Here is a 23,804-nt window from a genome sequence, read left to right as displayed (position 1 = left end):
CGAATAAATATGAGCCTTTTATGCATTGACGAGCTATAACTTTAAGAGCTTCTCGAAGGGAGTCCTTGGCATTGTGAACTTCAAAGAAGCGGCACGAGGACCTTTCTGTGAAAAAATGTCCCGTACTATTTTCCGGACATAGCAACAACACCTGGCCAGCGGAGGCATGCATGACATGAGGTCCGAGATATTCAGTTTACTGGAGAAATCTAATAAGCCCTGGCGGGTTGGGGCATTGGCGTGGAGAAAGCTAGAGACGACGTGGCTAGCAACTCGCACCGGCACATGTTGCGGCATGAACTCTGCTTCTCCACATCCCCGCAAAATCCCCACAAACCCGGCAACCAGTTCCTCGAGGATTGCAAACTGCTTTCGGGCTCTAGATACTTGGAAAACAGAGATTTAGTCATAGGCTGGTCACAAAACAGCCCAGGCACTTGTCCATTATATCTATGTTCCGACCCAACCGTGAGTTGTGCCCGCTCATGAACTTTTTGAAAGATGGGTTCTACTACTTACTCATTGCAGAGGATGGCACCGACGACCTCCATAGATCTACGATCGCAAGATCGCACTCACCAAAGGGGCCCAGGAGGGAGAATAAGTCACGGTTGGGCCGGGCCATATATTGACTGTAGGAAACACATCTGAGATAACTAAACACTAAATTCCATATATCATAATCCGGAGTGTTTTCATCAAAATAGACCTCATTGACCTCCTTAAGACCAACCAATGGAGCATCAAATGGCCACGGATTCCCATTCCCGCTTGCAAACAAAGCAAAGCTAGCCCCTTCAAAAACAAAAAAATCTTTAGGTGCAAAGGCAAGCCAAGACGAAGCTATGTCTGACATCCAAACAACCGGGTCAACACATAATTGAAAGCCCAACGAGTATTTCAATGGTGTAGCACGAATGATGAGAGTGATACCCGTTGGTATAACTGTGCTATTTAAGGTGATCTGACTTGTCTGTATGCCATGATCAGCAATTTCTACGATTGGGTTGAAGGGGTTGGTTGCTCACTGTGGACGTGCCGTTCATTAGTAAGGTACTATAAAAGCACATTCCTGTTTGGTTCAAACAGCCTCGCACCCCTATATCTTGATGTTGGAACTCGCTCAGGGCAATCTCTCCCTCCAAACCGTCGTCATCCTCGGCATCGGCGACGACCTCTTCGACATCCGCTGGCTAAATAGAGACACCGATAGATTGCAGATAACCTAAAGGTGTGGTAGTCGGAAGTAAGGAGGCTGAGAATGTCATATTCAACGACTTCTGCTTTATTTGGCGCTGGAGTCCACGGCCCCTTTGGTGAGTGCGATCTTGCGATCGTAGATCTATGGAGGTCGTCGGTGCCATCCTCTGCAATGAGTAAGTAGTAGAACCCATCTTTCAAAAACGTCTTGGGCCCTTCATCTCTTGCTGAGCTGTTGTGAGGGAGGGTTCCGTTCCATAAGCCAACGTATTCTCCAACACAGTTCCCAGTCTTCAAGCTGACCTCACATTGATAAATACCCCATAGAGGGTTGATATTGTTATTAGGGGCCATAAGGTTCAGGTATGTCTTCCCTGAATTTGGATCATGGAAGAGACTTGGATCAAGTTGGCTTTGAATCGTGTCATCGACGCGAGATAAAATCGGCCGTTAATGTAGCTAAGGTCAGGCGCCCATACACCTGTTACCTTGTAAGCCTTAGGTCAGCAAACGTGTTGTTGGAGATTTACCAGCTCCTGTTGGATTGGAACATCATAGAGCTGAACATCGTCGGGGGTTGTTAACGCGTGAGAGATTACGACCGTTTCTCTGGCCCGGTACACCCTCGGTTGCCTTCAACAGCTGGTTAACCTTAATATCCGAGAGTTGAGTTTACAGCCGATTTTTATCCGCTGAGCAAGGACCGCTGGATCTGGTTCATTTACCCCGCATCCCCGCCTAGGAAATAGTCTCCACTCAAGCTGACCTAATTGCAATTAATTCCTAACTTGTACTTTACCGAACGCTACATAAACGATAGGATGCACATAGATTTCTTGTCTTAAGGTTGAATTAATTTCACAGCGGAGGCACGGGAATAGATGGATGTTGGAGATTCTGGGCATGTGTTGGGTTCGGGCGTTTCCTCTGGCAGGACTGGTTTGGTATATGAATCAGCTCCAACAAGAAACACAAATGCCTCAAGTAACACGATACGTTAGGTGTGACATACCTAGCGTATCGTGCCCAGTGAAGCTCTGACACGGCTTCGTAGGAATATCCCGGATCACGACCAGCCACACCCCTCGCATTCTCCTATTACACAATATTTCGGGCATGAATCTTGGGTTATTGGAAATATCTACCTTAGAGACAAGGCGGGAATGTTTCGAGATCCAGGCCAGGGCTTCTACTACCAATATGGAACAAAACAAGTGGGAGTGCTGGAATGTTGTAGGGGACTTGGGGAAGTGTGTAATATAGGGGTTAATTTTTCTGCATTTCATAGCTTTTTGCCCTTCAAATATTGGACGGGAAGAATGTAGCTGACAAGAGGTTTGAGTAGTTTGAGTAGTTTGAGTAGTTTGAGTAGTTTTTAGCATGTGAGGCATCATATCTGTGGGCTCGGGGTCACGGTGTCGGTGTTGGAGAGGTGAGAATTGGCTTTCAAGATATTCTAGCTAGTTATCCTCATGATCCTCACCCGCAGCTCTAGCGCTTCACCTAACTGGACCGGGCTAAAAGCGCAGGTCGACGTCTCATGAGCGTTTCGTTTTCCCACATGTTCGGCCTGTGCTGACCTACCTCGGCACGGACCCAAAAAAACGACGGAATGCCGATGAAATGCCACATACTCCTCATTTTTATACCCTGGCCAAAATGACAACTTTCCCTTTATATAGTTCGCGGCTGCCTGTCAAAAGTTACACCGCCTACTAACGCGGCGCAAACTATACCTATTGAACATCACCATTTGGAAGTCAGCAAGATGGTCGACTCTTTTTTTGTGAAAATTGCAGTGGCATGTGTGGCTGCATTTTTGTTCGTCCGCCATGTCATCTCCTTGATACAAAGGAGCCGTTTTGCCAAAGCGCGGGGTTGCAAACCACCAGCCAGGCTCCCACAAACCGAACGCATTATTGGCTATAAAGTCTTTTTGGCGATGGCAGCTGATATGAAAGCCCGGACGATGCTCCCAACTTCGCTACGGCTGCATAGGGAGATGGGCAACACCTTTTCTTTAGTACTTCTCAGCCAGCCTGCAATAGCCACTATTGAACCCGAGAATGTTAAGGCGCTTCTAGCCACGCAGTTCCATGACTTCGGTATTGGTAAGAGGCACAGAGGACTGGGAGCTTTGTTGGGCCATGGCATTTTCACCTCTGATGGCACGCATTGGGAACGTTCTCGTGTATGGACCTCTTCGTCATAAAAACTATTTTCTTCCGCTGACGTCTGGGAGGCACTCGTCCGCCCCAGCTTTGCTAGGGTCCATGTAGCTGACCTTGAAACCCTTGAATCGCACATTCAACATTTGATAGCCAAAATGCCTAGAGACGGATCCACCATCGACTTGCAGCCACTGTTCTACCAGCTTACCCTTGACAGCGCCACCGAGTTTCTCATGGGCGAGTCTGTTGATATTCTTCGCAGCCCTCCTGGGTCCGAGCAGCAGCTCTTCGGTGAGGCTTTTGACTTCGCCCAAAAGGAGTTAAATCTCCGTCTAAGACTCGGCCCTTTCGTCTGGTTCTACCGCAACAGAAAGTTTGATACTGCTTGTGTGCGTGTGCACAACTTCATTGACAAGTTTGTTGCGAAGGCGCTTGAGTTCCGCCGACAGAGTCAGGCGAGCGGGAAAACAAACGTTGAGGATGAGAAGCAGAAAGGAAAGTATATCTTCATGAACGAGCTCGCTCTAGCTACAGATGATCCCATCCAGATCCGTTCTGAGATTCTCAATATCCTGCTTGCTGGTAGAGATACCACTGCCGGTCTACTCAGCAATACTTTCCACGTCCTTGCTCGTCGCCCAGACGTCTGGGCCAAGGTAAAACACGAGGTTGATCAGCTGGAAGGGAAGAGACCAGACTATGAAACCTTGCGTAGTATGAGATATCTGAAACATGTCCTGAATGAATGTAAGCTGTCGTACCAAACAACACTAAGTCAACCTATGATCTAGCCTAACCTTTCTCTCAGCTCTCCGTTTATATCCCTCAGTACCTCAGAATATCCGCTATGCCAACAAAGACACAACCCTGCCAGTGGGCGGTGGACCTGATGGCAGCGCTCCAATATTCGTGGCCAAAGGCCAGATTATAGCCTATAATCTATATTCAATGCATCGGCGGAAAGACATTTACGGAGAAGATGCCGATGAGTACAAGCCTGAGCGCTGGGAGAACTTGCGGGTGGGCTGGGGGTACCTACCATTTAACGGCGGGCCCAGAATCTGTGTTGGTCAGCAATTTGCTTTGACGGAAGCAGGCTATACGTTGGTGAGGATGGTGCAGGAATTTGAGAGAATTGAGAGCAGGGATTCGAAGCCATGGCTTGAGAACTTGCATCTTACGTTGGGTTCCGGCAATGGGGTTCATACTTCGTTGTTCCCTCGATCATAAGGGCTATTTACTATTTTAGAAGGCAGATGTAAGATTCTATATATTAGTTTAATGCAGGAGATTGATTAGGGTTAAATTGGTCATGCGTCGAATTCAAATGTGCCACTATCCAAACACCGCTCACCTCCCTCGCTCCCACTCTAGCCACTTATCACCCAGCCTAGAACCCCACTGTCTTAGCCCACAGCGCTCTACCTCATATCTACCTTAGCCGCAACAACGGTCCTCCCTACATCGTGACGCTACTTTAGCTTGACGTCGCTGGGAGGATCCGATCGGCAATCGCACAGGATGAGATTTAAAACGGCCAGATCCACCCGCGGTGTTATGCTTAAGCGCTTATGTGATGGCTAATATACACAGCACCTGACGACCGTCGTATTGATTCGTTGTCCGCTCACGCAGTCATGCCGTTTTGTTCTACCCTTAACTCTCTTATAGTTTTGACGTAGCACCTTTGCACTTCGAGTCTTGTAGTAATGGCTCACAACTGCCGAATTACATGGAAATAAGAGCAATACACCCTTAATATGGTAATTAAGCTAAGGCAGCCAAAGTTTTAGTGCCGATATGAAAAGGATGCGAAAGTGACGCTAAACTAACATGGAGATGCAGTTATCTCACCGGGTGAGATCTATAGAAGCCGAATCTGTTGTGCAATCGATTGTAGCAGGTGCGTTGTGGAAAATAAGATAGCAATGGCCTTGGTTGCTTGTTCTGTTTAGCCCCCAGATGTCGAGGATGATGCGAGACATCTAGATTCGTTGAGAGCTGCATTTTGAGATTCTTGGCAAATCCTCCTCGTATAGGGAGCAGTCAGACTTACACAAAGCAAAGCCTAATAGGGTAGGTAGTAGCTATGAGGAAGATTTGCAGATGCCGGTAATGAAGAGTCCGGTCGATGTGAAAAGTATAAAACTCCCAAGCATTCCTCTTTTCTTATTTCTCATCATTACACTTACGTCAGCTTCTCCAATACAATCTAGAACATCAATCACTTAACTACCCAAATACGCCTTAACAAGCAACCGCAACAATGCAATTCACCAGCATCCTCTTCCTCGCTATCCAAGCTACCGGCGTCCTCTCAGCTTCCTACGCCGGCAACACAGGCGTCGCTCCCGACCTCTCCAACTCCTCCATGCCACCCCCAGGCACAGAATGGGCTCGCTCCTCCGATAAATTCGTACGTAAAATCCGGATTTCCTTAGACATACCTAAATGGCAAATTACTAACTCCCTTCCCTCACAGAATCCCCTCACCGCTCGCGGTTGTGTCTCCACTGCCCCTTTCGGATGTGATCTCGGCAAAGGCCGCTGCTGGAAAGTCTGCCGTGATGGCGGACAATGGTGCTGGACTGCTGGTGGTGATGGATCTGGAGACTGGAACACGTGCTCTGATTGGGGACAATGCAACCAGCAGCAGTCGTGTGGGCGGAACTGCCACAACGCTGCTGAGTGCGGATGCAGCTGCTAGAGTATTCCAGAAAGGGGGGTGAAGGGCTGGATGCATGGTTGGTGCTTGGGGATTATGGCTGAGCTTGTTTGCACGTTGTCACTCCTTATTATTTGATGTGTAGAGGATTCGGTTGTTGCTCTTCATGCTCTTCACGCTCATTATGTATTTTAGTGTCTGCATACTCTAATATAAAAAGTATTTCACTTTTATTACTCCTTCATGTCAAGGAAGTGGCTGAGGAGCAGATGGCACACAAGTTACCGTTAAGCCCGGCGTCCCCCCCGGAATCGCAGTGTACAAGAACGGACCCATCAAGTTCTCCTCCCACGACACATGCACGCCAACGTCAGCAAAGGCAGGTTCCACCGTCTTCATGTGCTCGATCTCCTCCACTGTCTCCGGTGGTATCGGACTCACGAGACCATCGTTACGTTCCCAAGCTTGGGGAAACTCCCTGGTGCCACTGACGCAAGGTATATCAAATCTTCAGCTCTTGTACACATAAGTAAAATGCACCCTTCGAATCGAAGGTGGCAGCAGCATCTCCAGTCATTCTGTGCCGACAGAACTGTCGGACTTGGGATAGAGCAGTGCCTGGTCAATATATTTGACGAGCGGCACACATACGCGCCAGCGCCACCTTTGCGATGCGGGCCTCGGTGGTATTCGAGTTGGGGAATACTCCTGGATTTTTGCAGTGAGAACATAGGTAAGAACATATTTGGAAGATTATTTCGTTTGGCAGTGGGATCGATTCCATATTGGGAGTGTACGGCGGAACGGACATGGGTAGAGGCCGTTGGCTCTTCTTAAAGAGGGTAATAGTCAAAAGGCTTGTTAGCTCCGCTGTGCGTCCGATTTCTAAGTGAGTCATCACCTACATAAAAATATATAATAATGGGCAGGAGCTTCTGGCTTTGATGGGCGGATACGCATAATTGCTATCCGGCGGTTAAAGTCCAAAGGTTAAATAAACGTCAAGGGTGCAGGGTACAGATGTGGTATTTGTGGGAAGTGGCGTGGGAGGGGGGGTTAGTATGTCTGCACACGGATCAATATCCCATGCTCAGCCCAAGACAAATAAGACGGAAATGAAGGCCATACCATAGTTCAATCCCTCATCTATATTTTCAGCTACTCCGTCACAAACAACTACCTCGCTCGTATCATCGGTGGTATCTACAATACACAAAAATCCTCGTCTCATCCTCATCCACACCAAAATATTCATGGACCATCTCACGCCTTCGCGCCCTTCTCCTCCACATCTTTCCCGTCCTTCATCCCCGACTCGGTCTCTCCTTCCACTTCCGCAGCTTCCTCGCTCTCCACACCAGGGCTTTCGATAATAAGGGTCTCGCTCTCCACCGCGTCGTTCGCTACAGCTACATCCCCATTCACCACCTCATTTACAACTTCGTCAGGTGAAATCGGTAATGGCGGGTTAGGCGGGGATCCACTGATCTCCACTACTGGTGTAGGCGGCAGAGGCGCTTCGGGGCTCGTTGCGGCCGCAGCCTCGGTGACCGCAGCGGCTGTAGTGGCAGCAGACACTTCAGCAACAGGAAGCGTCCTATTCGTCGCCGTGGTGAGAATAGACTCTCCCAAATCGCCAGCGCCATCAAGCTTGCTGATTTTAGCGGCGAAGTGCTGAGCATCACGGAGCATTCTGGATGACTGTTAGTAAAATCCGCACACAATAAAAGCATCGGGGCAACAAACCTCTCCTTCCCCCTCTCCGTCGTCACCGGAGCCTCTCGGAACGCCTTCCCCAGCTGCTCCCTATAACTCCCAAACACCGGCTCCATAATCCCCAACACCGTCTCCTCAGGCATATGCTTACTCAGCACCCTATGCAACGTTCCCGTCTCCTTGGTAAGTGTATCCATGTACGCGCTCACTGCCTTGTCCCCTGCGGAATCATCGTCCCATACAATTGCCCGCATGGCGCGCAGATGCAGCGTCGCGCGCCCTGCCATAATCTCAACCAGCTTCTCTGAGATGCTCGCCTGGTGCTCCTGCAGCACGTGGCGCACCTTGTCGAACTCGCCCATTAGACCCGCAGCCGATGCGCCGGCGCCGAGGTGCCGACGCACAAATTCGCGGAGGTGCGGAATCAGCGTTGCGACGAAGCCAAGGGCGCGTGAGGCGAGCGCGAGGTGCTTGGTTGTGATATTTTTGAGGCCGACGATCTTAGTGGCGCCGGCGCCGAGGATGAGCTGCGTGCAGCGGCTGTTAAAGAGTTGGATGTAGGCGAGGAGGAGGGGGGAGACATCCGAGGTGAGAGAGGGGATACCGGTGATGAGCTCGAGGTAGGGGGAGAGGCCGCGGAGGCAGATGATGGCGGACGCGGGGAGGAGGAAGGTCTCTGCCTCGATGGTTGCGGGGCGGATTTTCTCGCGCGCTGAGGCGGTTTGGGAGGGGTCGGCGGGGGTGGGGGCGCCGTCGGGGAGGGTGGAGTCGTTGGATTCGTCGTAGGGGAGCCAGACTTTGCTGCCGATGCTCCAGGCGGCGGGGTCGCGATCGCTGCCTTCGAGGATGCGTTCTAGGTAGACGCCGTCGCTCTCGGTGAAGTCTTTTGCGGCCCAGAGGTCGGCGTCCATTCCTTGAGCTAGGGCTTGCTGCTGCGAGTTGCTGAGGAGTTGTATGAAGTCTTTGATCTGATTGTTCACGACATTCTTCAGAACTGTTCCGCTCCTGCCTGATACAGCTTCGCATTCGTTGGCAAAGAGAAGGTTGAGCGTGAAGTATCGCAGGAATCGTGTCGGCTGTTGGCGGACGCTTTGCTCCGTGCGGACTCTGAGTACCTTGACGATCTGGTTCTGTGCAATATCCACGACTTGGCCAAGAAGATTCGACATGTCGAGGGCTTGATGTAACTCCTCCTGTATATGTCTCCTTTCCTCGGTCGCCTTGCCACCGCTAACACGGTCTTCAATTGACCCAAGATTTGGTGTCCGAGGGGGTGACCTGGGTCCTCCTATTGAAGGCGACCCTGGAGGAGGCGAACCCGGTGATGATCCATCCAATGTACTTGTTACATCAAGTAGCACCTTCACTTGAGTTCCCACTCTCCTCAGGGTTTCTCCGACACCAATATAAATCTTCACCAGAGTCTCTTCAGCTGACTCGGGATCTAAATTCCGTAAATTGCGAGCCAGGATAGCAGATCTGTCTTGTTGGCTGCGTGGTTTGTTTCCCCCCACAGTAGACATTGACATCACGGAATCCGTATCATCGTCATTGGAGCTAGGTAATGGCCGTTTGATGATCGATTTTATCTCGTGCAAGACAGCATCGCGATATGCTGTCGTAGCCGAAGATGTGTGGTTAGCCCGATAGAGACCATTGATATTTGATAACAGATCGGCTCTGAACTCGTTGTTCGTCGTCAAGTACGAAGGAAACGCGGACTTCTCGCGATTATGCCCGCCCCGCGTCCTTTGTGAAGCATTGCTCCACCGTTGTAGGGTATCGTTGACCGGCGTGGATTCAATGTGTTGTCTGATGTCGCTAAGCATTGATTTGATAAATCTCGATTCAAATGTCTTACCAATTCGAAACCGCAGAACAGTGAGATCATTGTCGACTCCTTGTAAAGCTGTTGCCCCTGAAAGGTCGCGCAGTTGGTCCTGCACGGGAACATCCAGCACTTTGGCATCTCCTTGCAGCTGCTCGCCATGGATAAGCCTCTCAAGGGCATCTATCGTGTCAAGTGCTCGCTCCACCTCATCACTTTCGACGTAGGATTCACAAAGGCCTAGGCCAGCTACGACGGACTTTAGCTGCTGAACGGCATCTGCCAGCTGTTTGAGATTCTCTCGTCGACGTCTTTGCTTGACAATCTCCATGCCTCCCAATGCCATCTCCTTGTCAAGTTCGTCCAACTCGTCACGCAGCTGCTTTATTCTGGCGACGGAATCTGCAGCTTCAGAGTGTAGCTCACGCAACGAGCCGAGAGCAGCAAAAAAGGAATAGGATGCAGTCGAGATTGCGGAAATCAAGTGCACCTCGATTGTGTCCATATACCACGATAGTTTCTCTTGTAATATTGCGTTTGTCGCCAGAGCCTTTCTGGGGCCGGCTACATTTCCGTTTGACTGTTTTCGCTCTTCTGGCGCCCCTGGAGCTGGTCGGACGACTTCCGACCGTTCGCTGACGACGTCAAAAATTCGAGGATTCTCAAGACGAAAGTCATCGTCGAAATAAACGGTGGGTATTGTCGCGAGGGGCGCAGGACCTTGGGCGGCTCGTTTCCCAGGTCCAGCACTTGAACGTCTTCTGGGTGATTGCGAATCATTGGGTGTCAACGATGACAATGACGCCAAGGACGACTGCCTCGATATATCTGGCTCTCCTTTATCGTTTGATTCCAGTAAATCCGCAAACTCGTCACTCTTATTACCCCCCCGTCGTATTATCCGCAATCCCTCCTCGTCTTCGCTATCCTTCGCCCGCTGTAGGGAGTCCGAGAGTGCGCTAATCTGCGCCAGATACGGCTTGAATTCCGCCGGATCAACATGGGGGATATTTGTGAGCGTTACTGGCGGGATATCTCGAGCGGTCGGTGGTTTATGCGCACTGGACACTGGAGCTGAAGTATGGGCGATTAGGCCTGTTCTCACAATTGGCGGCTGCAGGAGTGTCGATATAGCTGAAGAATTGTTAGCTGCTGTAACAAGCTCGTCACACAGCGGTCAGCCCACCATTCTGTCCTGCTTCTCTCACTGTTTCCGACCACGGTCCTGACGAGGAGTCCAGGGCCCCTCCTATTGACGTTACGGAGCTCGCCGTCGACAGGCGCCGGGAGTTGTAGCGGGTGGTAGAGCTATTTCTAGAGGGAGGATCGTATCGCGGGAACGCATATTCGCTCTGGCTTTGCCCATGAGATAGCGGGGACGTGGAACTCCCGGGGGACTTTCGAGGGTTTGAGGCGGACATGGCGTTGAGTTTGAGGCCACCGAGGCCGCGCAAGAGCTGCTACTCTCCGGTATTGTTGACATCCAGCGATCCGTCACCGAGGCGCCATACCTAGCAATTGGATATTGAAGAATTAAGAATTGTGCACTTCGAATATAGGCGTAGAGTGCGACACGAAGTTGTATAGGCTGTACAATGGGCTCTATTATATTTCCTGGTAACTTATGGACTTTGTCCCTTTGTCTTGCTCTATTGACGGACCTGGGTCACCGTAGCGCATTTTAGCCGCACAGCCTCATCTGAAGAACTGCCTTGACAAGTCACTCCTGCAGCCACTTTACGCGACAAATCGCGTCGCGTCAAGACTCTAAATCCTCCCTTTCAAAAGACGCGTTCCCCCTTGTGCCACCCCCGCCATCTCCTCCAACATCAACGGTTTAACGCTTCAACTTTACGACCTTTGCGCCAGGGCCAACGAGGACTATACTGTTGATTTCATACTTTCATAAGGCCCGCAATATGGATCGCCAATCGGTATATACGACGAGCGTGTACCAGCCAAACTATGGCGAAGAAGACGGTGAAGTTCGCGGGCAGATCCTGTTGAAACTGCAAAAATTCATCCTGGAGTTCCAACTAGGAACCGCATTTATTTACAGGTAAGAAGCTCACTAGGATAGCTCATATTCATGTTCTAACCTTGCGCAGAGACCAACTTCGCGCAAATGTGATGAAGAAACAATACTTCTGTGACGTCGATATCGGCCATTTGATCTCATTCAACGAAGAGCTCGCACACAAGCTGGTCACTGAGCCCGCAGAGATTATTCCTCTGGTATTATTCCCTCCCTATCTCACATAGTGTTTGCAATACTGACTGGCTCCCAGTTTGAAGCAGCCCTCAAAAACTGCACGCACCGGAGTATATACGCAGCCCAAAAGAAAATTGACCTTCCCGAACATCAACTTCTCATTCACTCTAACGCCGCGGAGCTCTCGATCCGTGATCTTAACGCCGTAAAGATATCTCAGCTCGTGAGGGTTCCTGGCATTGTCATCGGTGCCTCGATACTCTCATCAAAGTCGACAGTGGTCCATGTCCAATGCAAGAATTGCTCGCACACACAAACCATATCAGTTGGAGGTGGATTTGCAGGTGTCACATTGCCTAGGAATTGTGGAAGAAGTCGGGATGGAGTGTCTGACAACTGTCCTATGGACCCATATTTTATCGTCCACGAGAAATGCCAATTCGTGGACCAACAGATCCTCAAGCTCCAGGAAGCTCCTGACCAAGTTCCGGTGGGAGAGCTTCCTCGACATGTTCTCATCTCAGCCGATCGTTATCTTACAAACCGCGTTGTTCCTGGGTCAAGATGCACAATAACGGGCATCAGCTCTATTTTTCAATCAAAGGCTTCCAAGGCCGCTACAACCACATCAGCTGTAGCAATTAGAACACCTTACTTAAGAGCAGTTGGAATCGACAGCGACGTCGACCAAACAGCCAAAGGAAATTCCACCCTGACAGAAGAGGAAGAGGCTGAGCTCCTCGAGATGAGCCGCATGCCCGACCTCTACAACGTCTTAGCGGACTGCATTGCACCTTCAATTTACGGAAACAGAGATATTAAGAAGGCGATTGCATGTCTCCTTTTTGGCGGCTCTAAGAAAATTCTGCCGGATGGAATGAAACTTCGTGGCGACATCAACGTTCTGCTTCTAGGAGACCCGGGAACGGCCAAATCCCAGCTGCTAAAGTTCGTCGAGAAGGTTGCCCCAGTCGCCATCTACACATCCGGTAAAGGTTCTTCCGCCGCTGGTCTCACGGCGTCTGTCCAGCGCGACCACTCCACCCGTGAATTCTACCTCGAAGGCGGAGCCATGGTTCTCGCCGACGGAGGCGTCGTGTGCATCGATGAGTTCGACAAGATGCGCGACGAGGACCGAGTCGCAATCCACGAAGCCATGGAGCAGCAAACCATCTCCATCGCCAAAGCCGGCATCACCACCATCCTCAACGCCAGGACTTCCGTGCTAGCAGCCGCCAACCCAATTTTCGGCCGCTACGACGACCTCAAGAGCCCCGGCGAGAACATCGACTTCCAAACCACCATCCTCTCGCGTTTCGACATGATCTTCATTGTGCGCGACGAGCACGAGCGCGGCCGTGACGAACGCATCGCCAAGCATGTCATGGGGATCCACATGGGCGGCCGCGGCGCCGAAGACCAGGTGGAGTCCGTGATCCCCGTCGACAAGATGAAGCGGTACATCAACTACTGCAAGACGCGGTGCGCGCCGCGCCTCAGTCCCGAGGCGGCTGAGAAGCTATCTAGCCACTTCGTGCAGCTCCGCAAGCAGGTCCACGCCGGCGAGCTGGAGAGCAACCAGCGCAGCTCCATCCCCATCACGGTCCGTCAGCTGGAGGCTATCATTCGTATTTCCGAGGGGCTGGCGAAGATGACGCTCTCGCCTGTGGCGACTACGGAGCATGTTTCTGAGGCGATCAGGCTGTTCTTGGCGTCGACGATGGATGCGGTTAACCAGGGGAAGAGCCAGGGATCGAAGGAGCTGAATGAGGAGGTCTTGAAGCTGGATGTTGAGCTCAAGAGGCGTCTGCCTCTTGGGTGGAGTACCAGTTTGGCGACGCTGAAGAGGGAGTTTGTCGAGCGGAAGGGGTACACGGAGGCGGGGCTTAATAGGGCTCTGTTGGTGCTGCAGCGGAGGGAGAAGGTACAATTCCGGAACCAGGGGTCGCAGGTTTTCAGGAGTGCGGTTTAAATTGGCGGGCATGTGGGGATTGTAGAGGATGTGTGATGATAGTATGTACATGGATGGTATTGATGGTTTTCGGGGTGATGGATGGTGCATGGGAAGGATAGACGAGGACAAATGGGCTATGATAATGCCACAAGGGGTTGGGGCAGGAAGGCGTCATGGAGGGATATGCTGGTTATATACGGCGTTCACAATCGTGAGGAATAATAAGATGAGATACCAGTTATCACCGGGTCTTGATTAAAGACTGCCAAAACTTTTAACATACATAGTCTCCGGCACTGTTCGCGATACAAGCCCCCTTTATTCCCTCAGCAAATATATAAGAGGCAAAGCACAACTGTTGGCATGAGGGTAAAGGCTACGTCTCCCTGTAACGACTGGAGCAAAGGGATGGATCTCTTGGTTATTACTTGAGTACAGAGATCCGCCGCAATGCTATCACAGGCGCCTGGTGCCAATCCTCAGTCTGTCACCGATTATGATTCTCATCTGTATGAATTCTCACCAGTCATGGATTCTTGTCACCGCTCATCCTTCATCAGCGCAACATATGCTGTCATCGTAAATATCCCAGTGAACCACGTTCAAAAAGCATACTCTACAGCGTCGTCAGATGAGTACATAATAATCGCTGTGTAGGTCTTCCCTAGACCCATTCCATCCCCCACAAGGATTTCCTAGAAGAAGCCTTTCACATAACCCCTAACACTAGACAAATAAAATAAAACGCACCTCAGTCCAACTTCCACTCTTGGAAGTGAATGAGTCTTCATACGGCGCAATTTTGCCATCAATGATAGTAGTAGGCTTCAGCTCGTCAATCTTTCCCTCTTCATATAGCTTGATGACAGACCTGATGTTCTGGTGCTGCCGTTCTGGCTGGTAGTTGGGGTTGTTTGGGTCGAGGTAGCATTGGAGTGCTTTGGTGCGTGCTTAGACGTCGAGGACGTAGGGGATTGGGATTGCGGGGGAGAATGAGGGTTTATCTGCCATGGTGGTGATGTTGTTATTTTGTGCGGCGGGTGGGGTGGTGTAGTGTGGTGTGATTTGGTTTGGTTTTGCTGTGTTGTTGTTATTTGGTATTTTTCTAAAAATCGCCTGATTATATTGCAATATCTCCAAGAATAGTGTCAGTACCACCACTTTGTAATCAAGATCAAGAATACGAGAGCAGATTATTTACATATAAATACAGCTGGGACGGCCAACTTTGGATATCAACGTTAAATCCCTCAGAATATCCTCCCGTCTTTATCTTCCATGATATCCTTAGAGAGGACGCAGGTCGTATCAATATGAGCGGCAATATTGGAATAGATCCCCAGTGGGAAGAAGATAGCATTAGAGAGGACGCCCCAGAAGTCGAGAACGGTGGCCTGCCAGAAATGATACACATACTGGAGTTCGAAATGCCATCCACGCTGGGAGTTGCGAGACGCGAAGGCATGATTTTCCCTGACGGTTCACCGAATTTCGTCAATCACGCACAGATGTCCTCGTCTCTGCTAGAAGAACCAACTGAATGGCGAGGACCCAGCCCTACTGCGCCGCCTATATCAATGGATGGCGCAAATTCGGTGACATCAATGAGTCTTGGATCTGGCTCTGAGCCTGTCAGCGATGAGAGCAATGCCAATAAATTTCCTGATGAGGGGCACTTAATCGGAATCAATAAACGAGACTCTCGCCTCCCTTCACCTGAACCCGTCCCAGAACCGAGTGATAGCACGAACTCGGAATCTTCTGTGCTGATGAATACTGACGAGAGAAAATCTCGATCTTGGAGAAAAATAAAGGACAAGGACCTGGTCAACCAGGATGATGAAATTACTCCAGCACCGCCTCTGTGGGACGAGGAGCCTAATTATATTCCTCCGCCTCCGCGCCAGGCTAATCCTGCACAAGGCGCGTTTAATCCTGACCCGCATGCACGAAATACAAGGACAATACGCCAGCGGATTGCTTCTGCGAGACAGACCTTGAGGGAAGTTGTACAGGAGGATAGAGAATGGATAAGAGGAGCTATGGTCCGCATTGGTATTAGGTCTGAAGCTAACCCTGGCGAAAATGAATGTCCACCAGCTAGACTTCCAGAACCTGCGGCGGAGGAGTCGGTTCCCGAGAAGCTTTCTAGAGGAGCCAGAATCAAGACGCGCATCATACCTTATCTGAGCTTAAGGGGTGGCAGTGGGCGGCGCGGCAGTGTTTTTTTTCTAGGAGGGCAATCAGATGATGATGTTCCTTCAATAGACCTGTCGCAAGGTGACACTCCTTCAGGAGATCAATCGCAGGACAACAATCGCCAAAGAGAACAATCGCAAGGCAGCACTCGTCCAAGGGAACAATCGCAAGACAGCTCCTGTGTAAGAAGCCAATTTCAAGACAACTCTCGTCCATGGGAACAATCGCAAAACAATGCTCCTCAACGAGAAGAACGCCACAACTCTGGATCCACGGCGGTTTCTAGCCGCCCGAGGCCGTTACTGTCACCATCACAACAGTTGCGTCCTTCTTTTCACGATCAATCTCCAAGAGCGGAAGACCGCCATCGTAGGTCCGAGATTTCTGAGCAACCACCGCCACCAGAACTTCGGCATTCTTTTCACGGGCAGCAAGAGCCCATGAACCAGCCTCCTCCGAGAGGTCGGCCATCAGAATACACGCATCCACTAGCTCGGCTCGCTGAGTACCAAAACCGTCAGCAAAATAACCAGCAAGGCCAGCCTGCTGATGCTGCGGGTCGTGGAATGTATGACAGGGACCCGTACCTGAGGCCCCCCTCTCGTCGCCGCGGGTACCGGCAATATGATCATCGTCCAGGTGGCGTGAGACACTACCGAGGTGTCAGTTCCGGGTCACTAGGATCCAATTCCGTGCGCAGTGATGGGAGCCAGAGCGTGGGTCAGAGCGTGGGTCAGAGCGTGGGTCAGGACGGGGGCCAGGATGCGAGACAACCCGAGATGCAGAATGCGAGCCAGAACGTGAGCCAGGAAGTGAGTCGGAAGAAGGGTCAGATCGACGGTCAGAACGATGATCAGAACGTGAGCCAGAACGCAGGCCAGAACGCAGGCCAGAACGCAGATCAGAACGCAAGCCCGAATGAGGGTCAGCATGAGGGTCTGGGCATTCACCGATGGGTCCCGGAGCACTTGCTTGAGGACTATTTCAACGCGCGTGATACCCGGCTGCAGAGGAGAAGGGACAGGCTATCAACACTTAGCAAGGCAACAAGCAAGAAGGTTAAAGAGAAGATGACGAAATTTGCTACGCTAGGGAGGAGACCTAAAGAACTGGAGCCTGAACCTATAGGGGGTGTTCTAGAGGAGCATTTCACTCCATCCCTCGCGGCGGCTCCTTCAGCGCCCCCGCCTAACCCTCTGCCCGTGCCCGTGGTTGCTTCTGCGCACTCGGGTGCTCCTGTGCCACTTCTCACTGAAGTGCCGAATGCTGCGCCGGAGTCGGGGATTAGGGTCCGCGAGAAGGCGTATTCCACGAACAGTTTGACCCGCGGCTTCAATATATGGCCGTTCAACAGGAAGAGGACTAATGTGAGTATAAATTTTTAATGACCGGGGACTATGATGACTGTAGCGTTTGGCACATTCCATTGCTGACACGGAAACATCGGTGTAGTGACTTGGTATTGGGCGTTTTTGAGTATTATTGGCCCCTGTTTGAGGATGACTTGACTTGGTATGGGAGCGTTTTTGAGTATCATTGGGCGCTTGTTTGAGGATGGCGGGTTTTGGGTAAGTTATAGAAGAAGAGAGTGGTAGTGGTTATGGGGTGGTATAGACTAAAATTGGCGGTGGTAATGAGTTATCCCGCGTTACAATAGGACTTTTGAGAATCTGCCTGTGTGGATTTTTCTATGATTTTCATGTACTTTGTAAGTCAACTATAGATAGTACTAGAGCATCTTTGCATACGCCAAACTATACTATTACCTATCTTAAATCCTATGGGCTGTTCTACATGCGACGCAGCAGAGGGGCGCGAGTGTAACAGCGTATTGCATTCAATATACTGATGAAAAGGCTATTAATGAATTTCTCGTGTATTTTGATACTTCTCCCCTTGTTAATCCCAGACCGACTTTGGAGTGGTGTTTCACCTGGTAGACTGAGCCGCTGTAGGAGCTGCATATAGTGTGAGTGGTTCTGTGGGCAGCGACGCAAGGTGTAATTTACGCGCAGGCTCTGGGAACACTTCTGGGTAGCACAGGTATGAATTCATCATATCAAATTCACTTCATCTCATACTCCGTCACTTCATTTCACATAAACATGCATGATATGAATAGATTCAATGACGGCAGTTTGCATTAAAGTAATTGCCCTAGCCTATCTCAGCCCATTCATAACAGATCCCTCATCATCAGCATGTCCATAGTAATCGAGCGAATCCGAACAAAAGAATCAAGATCAGGTCAAGTAGAGCACAAAACAAACTGCATCCATTATCCTCATATCCCATTAAAAGTCTCCATTATTCGCAAACTCAAATCCATCTTTTCCACAGCCATGGTGCCTGAAAACACGCCAGCCACACACAAATAAAACATGTGCACAGGGGCGATGCACACCCGCCGCTCAGAGGAAGACCGCGACGATCCCGCTGAGGAACGCAGCACCAAGGCCAATGAAAATGCGATCCGCGCCTCCAGTGGCAGGAGTTGGGGTCGGCAGCACTGGGACCACCGGGGTGTTGGGCACTGGGACGGGAGTCTCAGCGACAGGGGTGGGAATGACAGTCGTGCTGCCACCGAGGGTGATGAGAGGCTGGGTGGCGTGTGGTGGGGGAGCGGTGACGGCGATGAAGGTCGTGCGGGTGGAGTTGAAGGAGACAGCTGGAGGGTTGACGATGGGGGTGACGGTGTTGTTGGTGACGACGATGGGGCTGCCGCTGGGGGTGAGGACGGATCCAACAGGCTGGACGGGAGCAGTTCCAATGGGCTGGACAGGGATCGAGGTGACGGAAGGAGGGTTGGTGGCAACGGTTGGCGGGGCAGGGTAGCTGATGGTGCATGGGCAGTCTGGAGAAGGGTTAGTTGAGGTCGGAAGGTGGGGACGGGGTGGACTTACTGGAGATGGTCAGAGTGGTGGCCTCGGTGATGGTGTAGGTCTGAACTCCTTGCGTGAAGGTGGTTGGGCTGGGGCAGATCGTAACGTAGGCGGAAACGGTGGTGACGACCCAGATATCGACGGTCTCACTGGCAACTGGAGTGTTGACGACGTCGGGGATGGCAGCAGTTGGATAGTCGATGGGTCGAGTGATGACAGCAGTTGGATAGTCGATGGGTCGAGTGATGGCAGCAGTGTTAGCGGTGACCTTAGTGCTGGCAGCAGTGTCAACAGGAGTGGCGGAAGCTTCAGTCTCAGTCGGGGTTGAAGGAACATCAGGGGTGGTCTTGTAGATGTTGTTGGTTCCACCAAAGTCGGGAGAGAAAGCAGTGATCGTTGGAAGAGAAGGAGGGGTGATGGTGAACCAAGGAGCCTCGTGACCAACGGCAACGGCAGCTTTATCGCCATCGTCGCCACCTTCAGCATTGAGAAATCCACCGACTCCGACTCCGAATACGCCGTGGACGAGAGTCAGAAGCCAGAAGGCGGAAAGAATGGCCTGGATGATCTTCATCTTGACGAGTTGGAAGATTGAATTGATCGTTGAAGTTTGAATTGATTGGAAACAAAAGAAAGGGTGATGAAACGATAGTGTAGAGTGGGGTTGTAACGACGGACGAAATGAAAGTTGTTGTTGTGTTGTAACGAAAGACGAAAGTGGAAGTTGTGCAAGAGACGCGTTTGGAAGTGTGCGGTAAATAAATAGGCTCAACCAAAAGGGAGGTGGGTGAAAACGTTAAGCGCCTGTATTTACTATCTGTCGCGTCTATTTGGGAGAGTTGGTGATAGTTGGGAATAGGTGGGCACTCCCACCTATTTTCCCCTATTTTCCCCCCTTTCCCAAAACAATCCCACAACACCACCACCAAGCGAAACAACGCAACCCAACCCTTATAATGCAACTTAAGTCGTCTTTAAATCAAGCGGCACAGTGGCACAGTAGAAGCAATGACATAAAATACGCTCCCATTAAGGACAACGTCAAGCTAGCACTGCGAATGGCTCTCGACAGGGCGTATACAAGACACCAAGAAGACAGAGCACTCAACTCGCCACGACACAGATTACTCTGACACCTGGTCAAAGCAGACCGAGATTCCATTATAAATAACATGTATAATAGCACTGAGATAGGACAAACCTTCAACCACATGCGAATTAGGAACAGGCATCGACCTCTCCATCGAATACGAGGAACGGGTAGAGATCCCTTCACCCGCCCAAGAGAAATAGGCAGCGATCTCCCTCCTGCGCGAAACAGGAACAGGGTCAAGATCAACAAGCCAAAAAGACAGAGCAAAGAGCTCCCTCGACCCGCGTCCCAGGAACAGGACTCGATCACCCCCAAACACACCCCCTTCAGACACCATTCTCGCCCTCCCTCCCAGGAACAGGGTCAAGATCAGCGTGCAAAGACCAGCGCATCCACATTTTTTCATCCCGCGGCGCAGGAACAAGTAGCGATCAGCAACGCGTGGCGAACCAATGTGGCAAAGATCCGAGTGACGTAACCTTATTTGAAACATTTTCGAGAAGATCTAGACCGTCGACCACCGACGACGATGTAGACCACACGAAGGTAGACAGGGCCCAGAACGAAAACAAGAATGAGTACGTATAATACGTACGAGGGAGCGGAAGCGGAGGGAAGTCGGGGTGGCGTGGGGATGGGTGGAGTGATATGTCTGCCCACGGCGGACTACAGACTTCTCGTGGTGGGGGATAATGGCATCGTGGTGGAAGTTACCGTTGGGGAGGAAGGTGCGAAGGGGGAAGGAACGACTGCGCGGCCGTGGGGCCATCATGGTCGTCGTGTCAGGATAGATGGGTGGTACGTTAATTAACGCTCTTTTCGCAGGGTCCACATTATTCGAACAGCTCCACTGTGTTGCGTGTCTCAGTCGAGAAGTCGGTCGTTTGTTCGGTACGTGGGAATGGGAAGTAAGGGACTTGTGGATGTTGGCAGTGGTAGTGTGTGGTGTTTGCCGGTATGCTTACTGTTCAGTCCGTACTGCATCTACATACAGATGCAGTACGTGTATTCCCATGGCGGATACTCTTACTGTGGAATGTTGGATGGAAGGTGGAGGGTATCACCAAACAGCAAGAGATGGTAGGTCAGCCCTGTGCGATGAAAGATCCAGTTCCCCCATCATCGCCGCACGGCAATGTTTCGGTACGGCAGGAGCGTGGAGACGAAAACCCACCATCTACGGCTTCTGACTGGTGCAGACCGGTTAAGGTAGGGCATTAGGGCAGGCACAAGCGGATGATCTTTGACAAGGTAATTCACGACCCACTATCACCACACGTTGATTTCTCGTGGGGAGGAAGGGAGGAAGGAAGGGAGGAAGAAGGGGAGGAAGAAGGGGAGGAAGGAAGGAAGGGAGGAAGGAAGGGAGGAAGGAAGGGAGGAAGGAAGGGAGGAAGGAAGGGAGGAATGAAGGTAGGGGCGAGGGGTAAAGAAGGTGAGGGGTTCTCAAACTGAACGTCTTACTACCCTTAACCAGGTTCCACTGCACAAACCACCAACAGCATGCACGTACACTGTACACCGGTTGCGCTCTGAACCAGATGCATATTACCAGAAAACACCCCGAACCAGATGCATTCTACTAAGGGAGGCTGATACCCGTGAAGTGCAGTGTGCAGGAGAGAGATCACGGGATTCCCATTTCCTTGTCGCCTCCCGCCTACAGATCATAGGGCATCCATAGTGATGTTCCCAAAGACATTCTCATTGGCCACCCGGTCTCAACGACCTCGGTTCACTTCGTTCGATTCTCCAGGGTTCTTCACCCGTCCAGGTACCCGAGTCAAGATCCAATAGTCGATCCACCCAGAACAGCGGGACCCAAAGTTCTAGACACTCTCCCGCCAGGCACATTCGAGGGCGTTTTCGGACGACTTCGACCCCACCAAGCATGACAGCTCAACTTCTCCCGTCATGTAGATACCCATTGGCGAACCAACACCGAGCCAGACCCTTCACCCTCTCACGGCCGGCCCATATAACGTCAAGTTGGAGGCAAGGGGGTCCACAATGAATCGCACTGATTTCCTCCTCCCCATCCACACGCCCTTTCGCAGGCAGAGCATACGACGCTCACCTTTCGACGCCCCTGATCTGATGTCTATATAAACCCCCTCCACCGTGTCCTTTCGGCCCTCTTTCTTTTCTCCAGTTCGAACTCGAAGTTTATAATAAAACATTTTTTAAAAAAATACAGCCACACAGCAACTACATCCAACCTATATACAACTCAACCAACAACCCAACCGCCGCAATGCAATTCTGGCAATCTTTCCCGATCGCGACGCTATTCGCCGTCGCCGCCGCCGTGAACACCGTCAACATGGTCTCTCAAGACAGCACAAACCGCCAAGTCATCTTCACACCTCAAGAGGGCTCGCCCGAAATCCCATCCATGGACCTCCCCGGTGGAGCCTCCAAAGTGACCACCTTCCCCAACGGATGGATAGGCAACTGGTACACCGTCACAGAGGGCAAGGAGAACAAGCCCGGCATGCTCGGTGAAGTGCGCTGGGACGGTTTCACCGGCTCAAACTACTTCGATGTCAGCGCCATCGTCAACCCGGATGACCACGACGGAGTGAAGATGGTGTACCCGAAGAACAGCAAGACCCCGATGAGCGGGTGTCAAACCTTCCCTTGCAGCAACGCATACAACCTCCCAGACGACATCCAGACGCTGTCCACACCGGAGACCGAGCTCGAGTGTCTGATCGGGACCAAGGCCGGCGCCAAGCGCAGGCACGCGAGGCATATGCTTTACGTCTAAAGCATCCTCGTCATTGAAAAAGTTTTGAATTTTGGCCGGCGTTGTTTCACTGAAAAAAAGATTCGAGCCGCAGCTGGATTGCGGCTTTGAACGACTGGGATTTGGAAAATTGGACGGATTGGAAGGATTGGGGGAGTTGGGAATACAGGAAGCGGACGCGCTGCTGTATGGCCGGAAAATCATATCTTTTAGATTGGAATTGATAGTTGAAATTGATTCATTAAACTTGACCATCCTTGCTTCCTCCCCTCCGCACCGCATTGTCGGACGCTTGGTGTGCCACTCCCTTACCTCGATCACATACCCACCCTTCTGCATCACCACACTCACCTCACCTGACTGCCCCCTCACAAACCAGATTTAACGCTTAAAATATCGTGAAATACTTAAATTTTATTACAGAGGGGAGAATACTAAATTGTACTATGGTCAACAATCGAACGTTCCGGTGTTTACAGGGAATAGCACTTATGATGGCGTATTTATGTCATTGGTCTGGATATTCCATCTACGAGCTTTTGATTTGCTGTTATGGAAAGCAGTTTATTTGCGCGCGGGAACAGCTCCAAAACTAAAGCAATCTCGGTCCTCTGCGTCTCGATCAGGACTTGGGCGAAATTTTACAGCATGGTGTCTCCTGTTTAACCGCCGGAATATCAACACATCATAGTCCATAAAAGGGCTCCCTGCCTTTTCGAGAGATCACCCAGAACACATTCCGAACAAGGGCGAATTCGTGACGAAAGGAATAGCCCATAGCTCTAGACGCAATATTTGCCTTCCTACCAGCTCCCAACCCGAAAATTGACGTCCCTGGATATAAGCAAGCACTTTTCTCTCGAATAGGGGATATCACACTCGAGGAGATCATTGCTCGGCCAATTACCGTCCTACTCCCTGCATTCTCCATCTACGAATCTACCAGTCCTTTGGTAGAAGTGAGCCACAGAACTGGCCTTCCACTATTCGGTAGAATTCGAGAAGCGGATACATTACGTCAATTTCATAGGATAACCTGGCACCAGCTCTTTCGGTCATCTCTAGAGGCTTTCACTTCATTCGTCGCTACTCAAGTACTCTGCATACCTCCCCATTGGAAGATACTCTCGTGCTA

The 23,804-nt window shown here is 51.0% G+C and overlaps 8 protein-coding genes across 8 annotated transcripts; 5 read left to right on the top strand and 3 right to left on the bottom strand.

Annotated features, from left to right (window-relative positions):
* The first annotated feature begins 2,879 nt into the window (after positions 1–2,879).
* Positions 2,880–5,101, top strand: VC83_08941 (uncharacterized protein). Its single transcript, XM_024472482.1, has 3 exons — positions 2,880–3,391; positions 3,443–4,118; positions 4,180–5,101. The coding sequence occupies exons 1-3, from the start codon at positions 2,969–2,971 to the stop codon at positions 4,599–4,601; spliced, it is 1,521 nt and encodes a 506-aa protein (XP_024320004.1). The 5' UTR covers positions 2,880–2,968; the 3' UTR covers positions 4,602–5,101.
* A 399-nt stretch (positions 5,102–5,500) lies between these two features.
* Positions 5,501–6,271, top strand: VC83_08940 (uncharacterized protein). The gene is made up of 2 exons (XM_024472481.1): positions 5,501–5,787; positions 5,854–6,271. The coding sequence occupies exons 1-2, from the start codon at positions 5,638–5,640 to the stop codon at positions 6,076–6,078; spliced, it is 375 nt and encodes a 124-aa protein (XP_024320003.1). The 5' UTR covers positions 5,501–5,637; the 3' UTR covers positions 6,079–6,271.
* An 11-nt stretch (positions 6,272–6,282) lies between these two features.
* Positions 6,283–6,779, bottom strand: VC83_08939 (uncharacterized protein; the record flags this gene model as incomplete). Its single annotated transcript, XM_024472480.1, has 2 exons — positions 6,283–6,523; positions 6,577–6,779. 2 exons carry the CDS (start codon positions 6,777–6,779, stop codon positions 6,283–6,285), a joined length of 444 nt encoding a protein of 147 aa, XP_024320052.1.
* A 240-nt stretch (positions 6,780–7,019) lies between these two features.
* On the bottom strand, positions 7,020–11,204 carry VC83_08938 (uncharacterized protein). Its single transcript, XM_024472479.1, has 3 exons — positions 10,767–11,204; positions 7,783–10,714; positions 7,020–7,729 (listed from the first exon to the last, which is right to left on the bottom strand). Exons 1-3 carry the CDS (start codon positions 10,999–11,001, stop codon positions 7,300–7,302), a joined length of 3,597 nt encoding a protein of 1,198 aa, XP_024320053.1. The 5' UTR covers positions 11,002–11,204; the 3' UTR covers positions 7,020–7,299.
* Positions 11,205–11,345: 141 nt separating this feature from the next.
* Positions 11,346–14,323, top strand: MCM5 (minichromosome maintenance protein 5). The gene is made up of 4 exons (XM_024472478.1): positions 11,346–11,639; positions 11,689–11,815; positions 11,869–14,255; positions 14,307–14,323. Exons 1-3 carry the CDS (start codon positions 11,500–11,502, stop codon positions 13,762–13,764), a joined length of 2,163 nt encoding a protein of 720 aa, XP_024320047.1. The 5' UTR covers positions 11,346–11,499; the 3' UTR covers positions 13,765–14,255; positions 14,307–14,323.
* Positions 14,324–15,059: 736 nt separating this feature from the next.
* On the top strand, positions 15,060–17,700 carry VC83_08936 (uncharacterized protein; the record flags this gene model as incomplete). Its single annotated transcript, XM_024472477.1, has 2 exons — positions 15,060–17,312; positions 17,398–17,700. The coding sequence occupies 2 exons, from the start codon at positions 15,060–15,062 to the stop codon at positions 17,398–17,400; spliced, it is 2,256 nt and encodes a 751-aa protein (XP_024320048.1). The 3' UTR covers positions 17,401–17,700.
* Positions 17,701–17,892: 192 nt separating this feature from the next.
* Positions 17,893–19,651, bottom strand: VC83_08935 (uncharacterized protein). Its single transcript, XM_024472476.1, has 2 exons — positions 18,849–19,651; positions 17,893–18,799 (listed from the first exon to the last, which is right to left on the bottom strand). The coding sequence occupies exons 1-2, from the start codon at positions 19,399–19,401 to the stop codon at positions 18,357–18,359; spliced, it is 996 nt and encodes a 331-aa protein (XP_024320045.1). The 5' UTR covers positions 19,402–19,651; the 3' UTR covers positions 17,893–18,356.
* A 2,523-nt stretch (positions 19,652–22,174) lies between these two features.
* VC83_08934 (uncharacterized protein) lies at positions 22,175–22,690 on the top strand (the record flags this gene model as incomplete). The annotated part of the gene is made up of 1 exon (XM_024472475.1): positions 22,175–22,690. The coding sequence occupies one exon, from the start codon at positions 22,175–22,177 to the stop codon at positions 22,688–22,690; it is 516 nt and encodes a 171-aa protein (XP_024320046.1).
* Between the last annotated feature and the right edge of the window lie 1,114 nt (positions 22,691–23,804).

This window comes from Pseudogymnoascus destructans, assembly GCF_001641265.1.
Source record: "Pseudogymnoascus destructans isolate 20631-21 unplaced genomic scaffold scaffold_31, whole genome shotgun sequence".
NCBI lineage: Eukaryota > Fungi > Ascomycota > Leotiomycetes > Thelebolales > Thelebolaceae > Pseudogymnoascus > Pseudogymnoascus destructans.
Note: the sequence above shows the minus strand (reverse complement) of the source record. Positions and strands in the feature narration are given on the sequence as shown.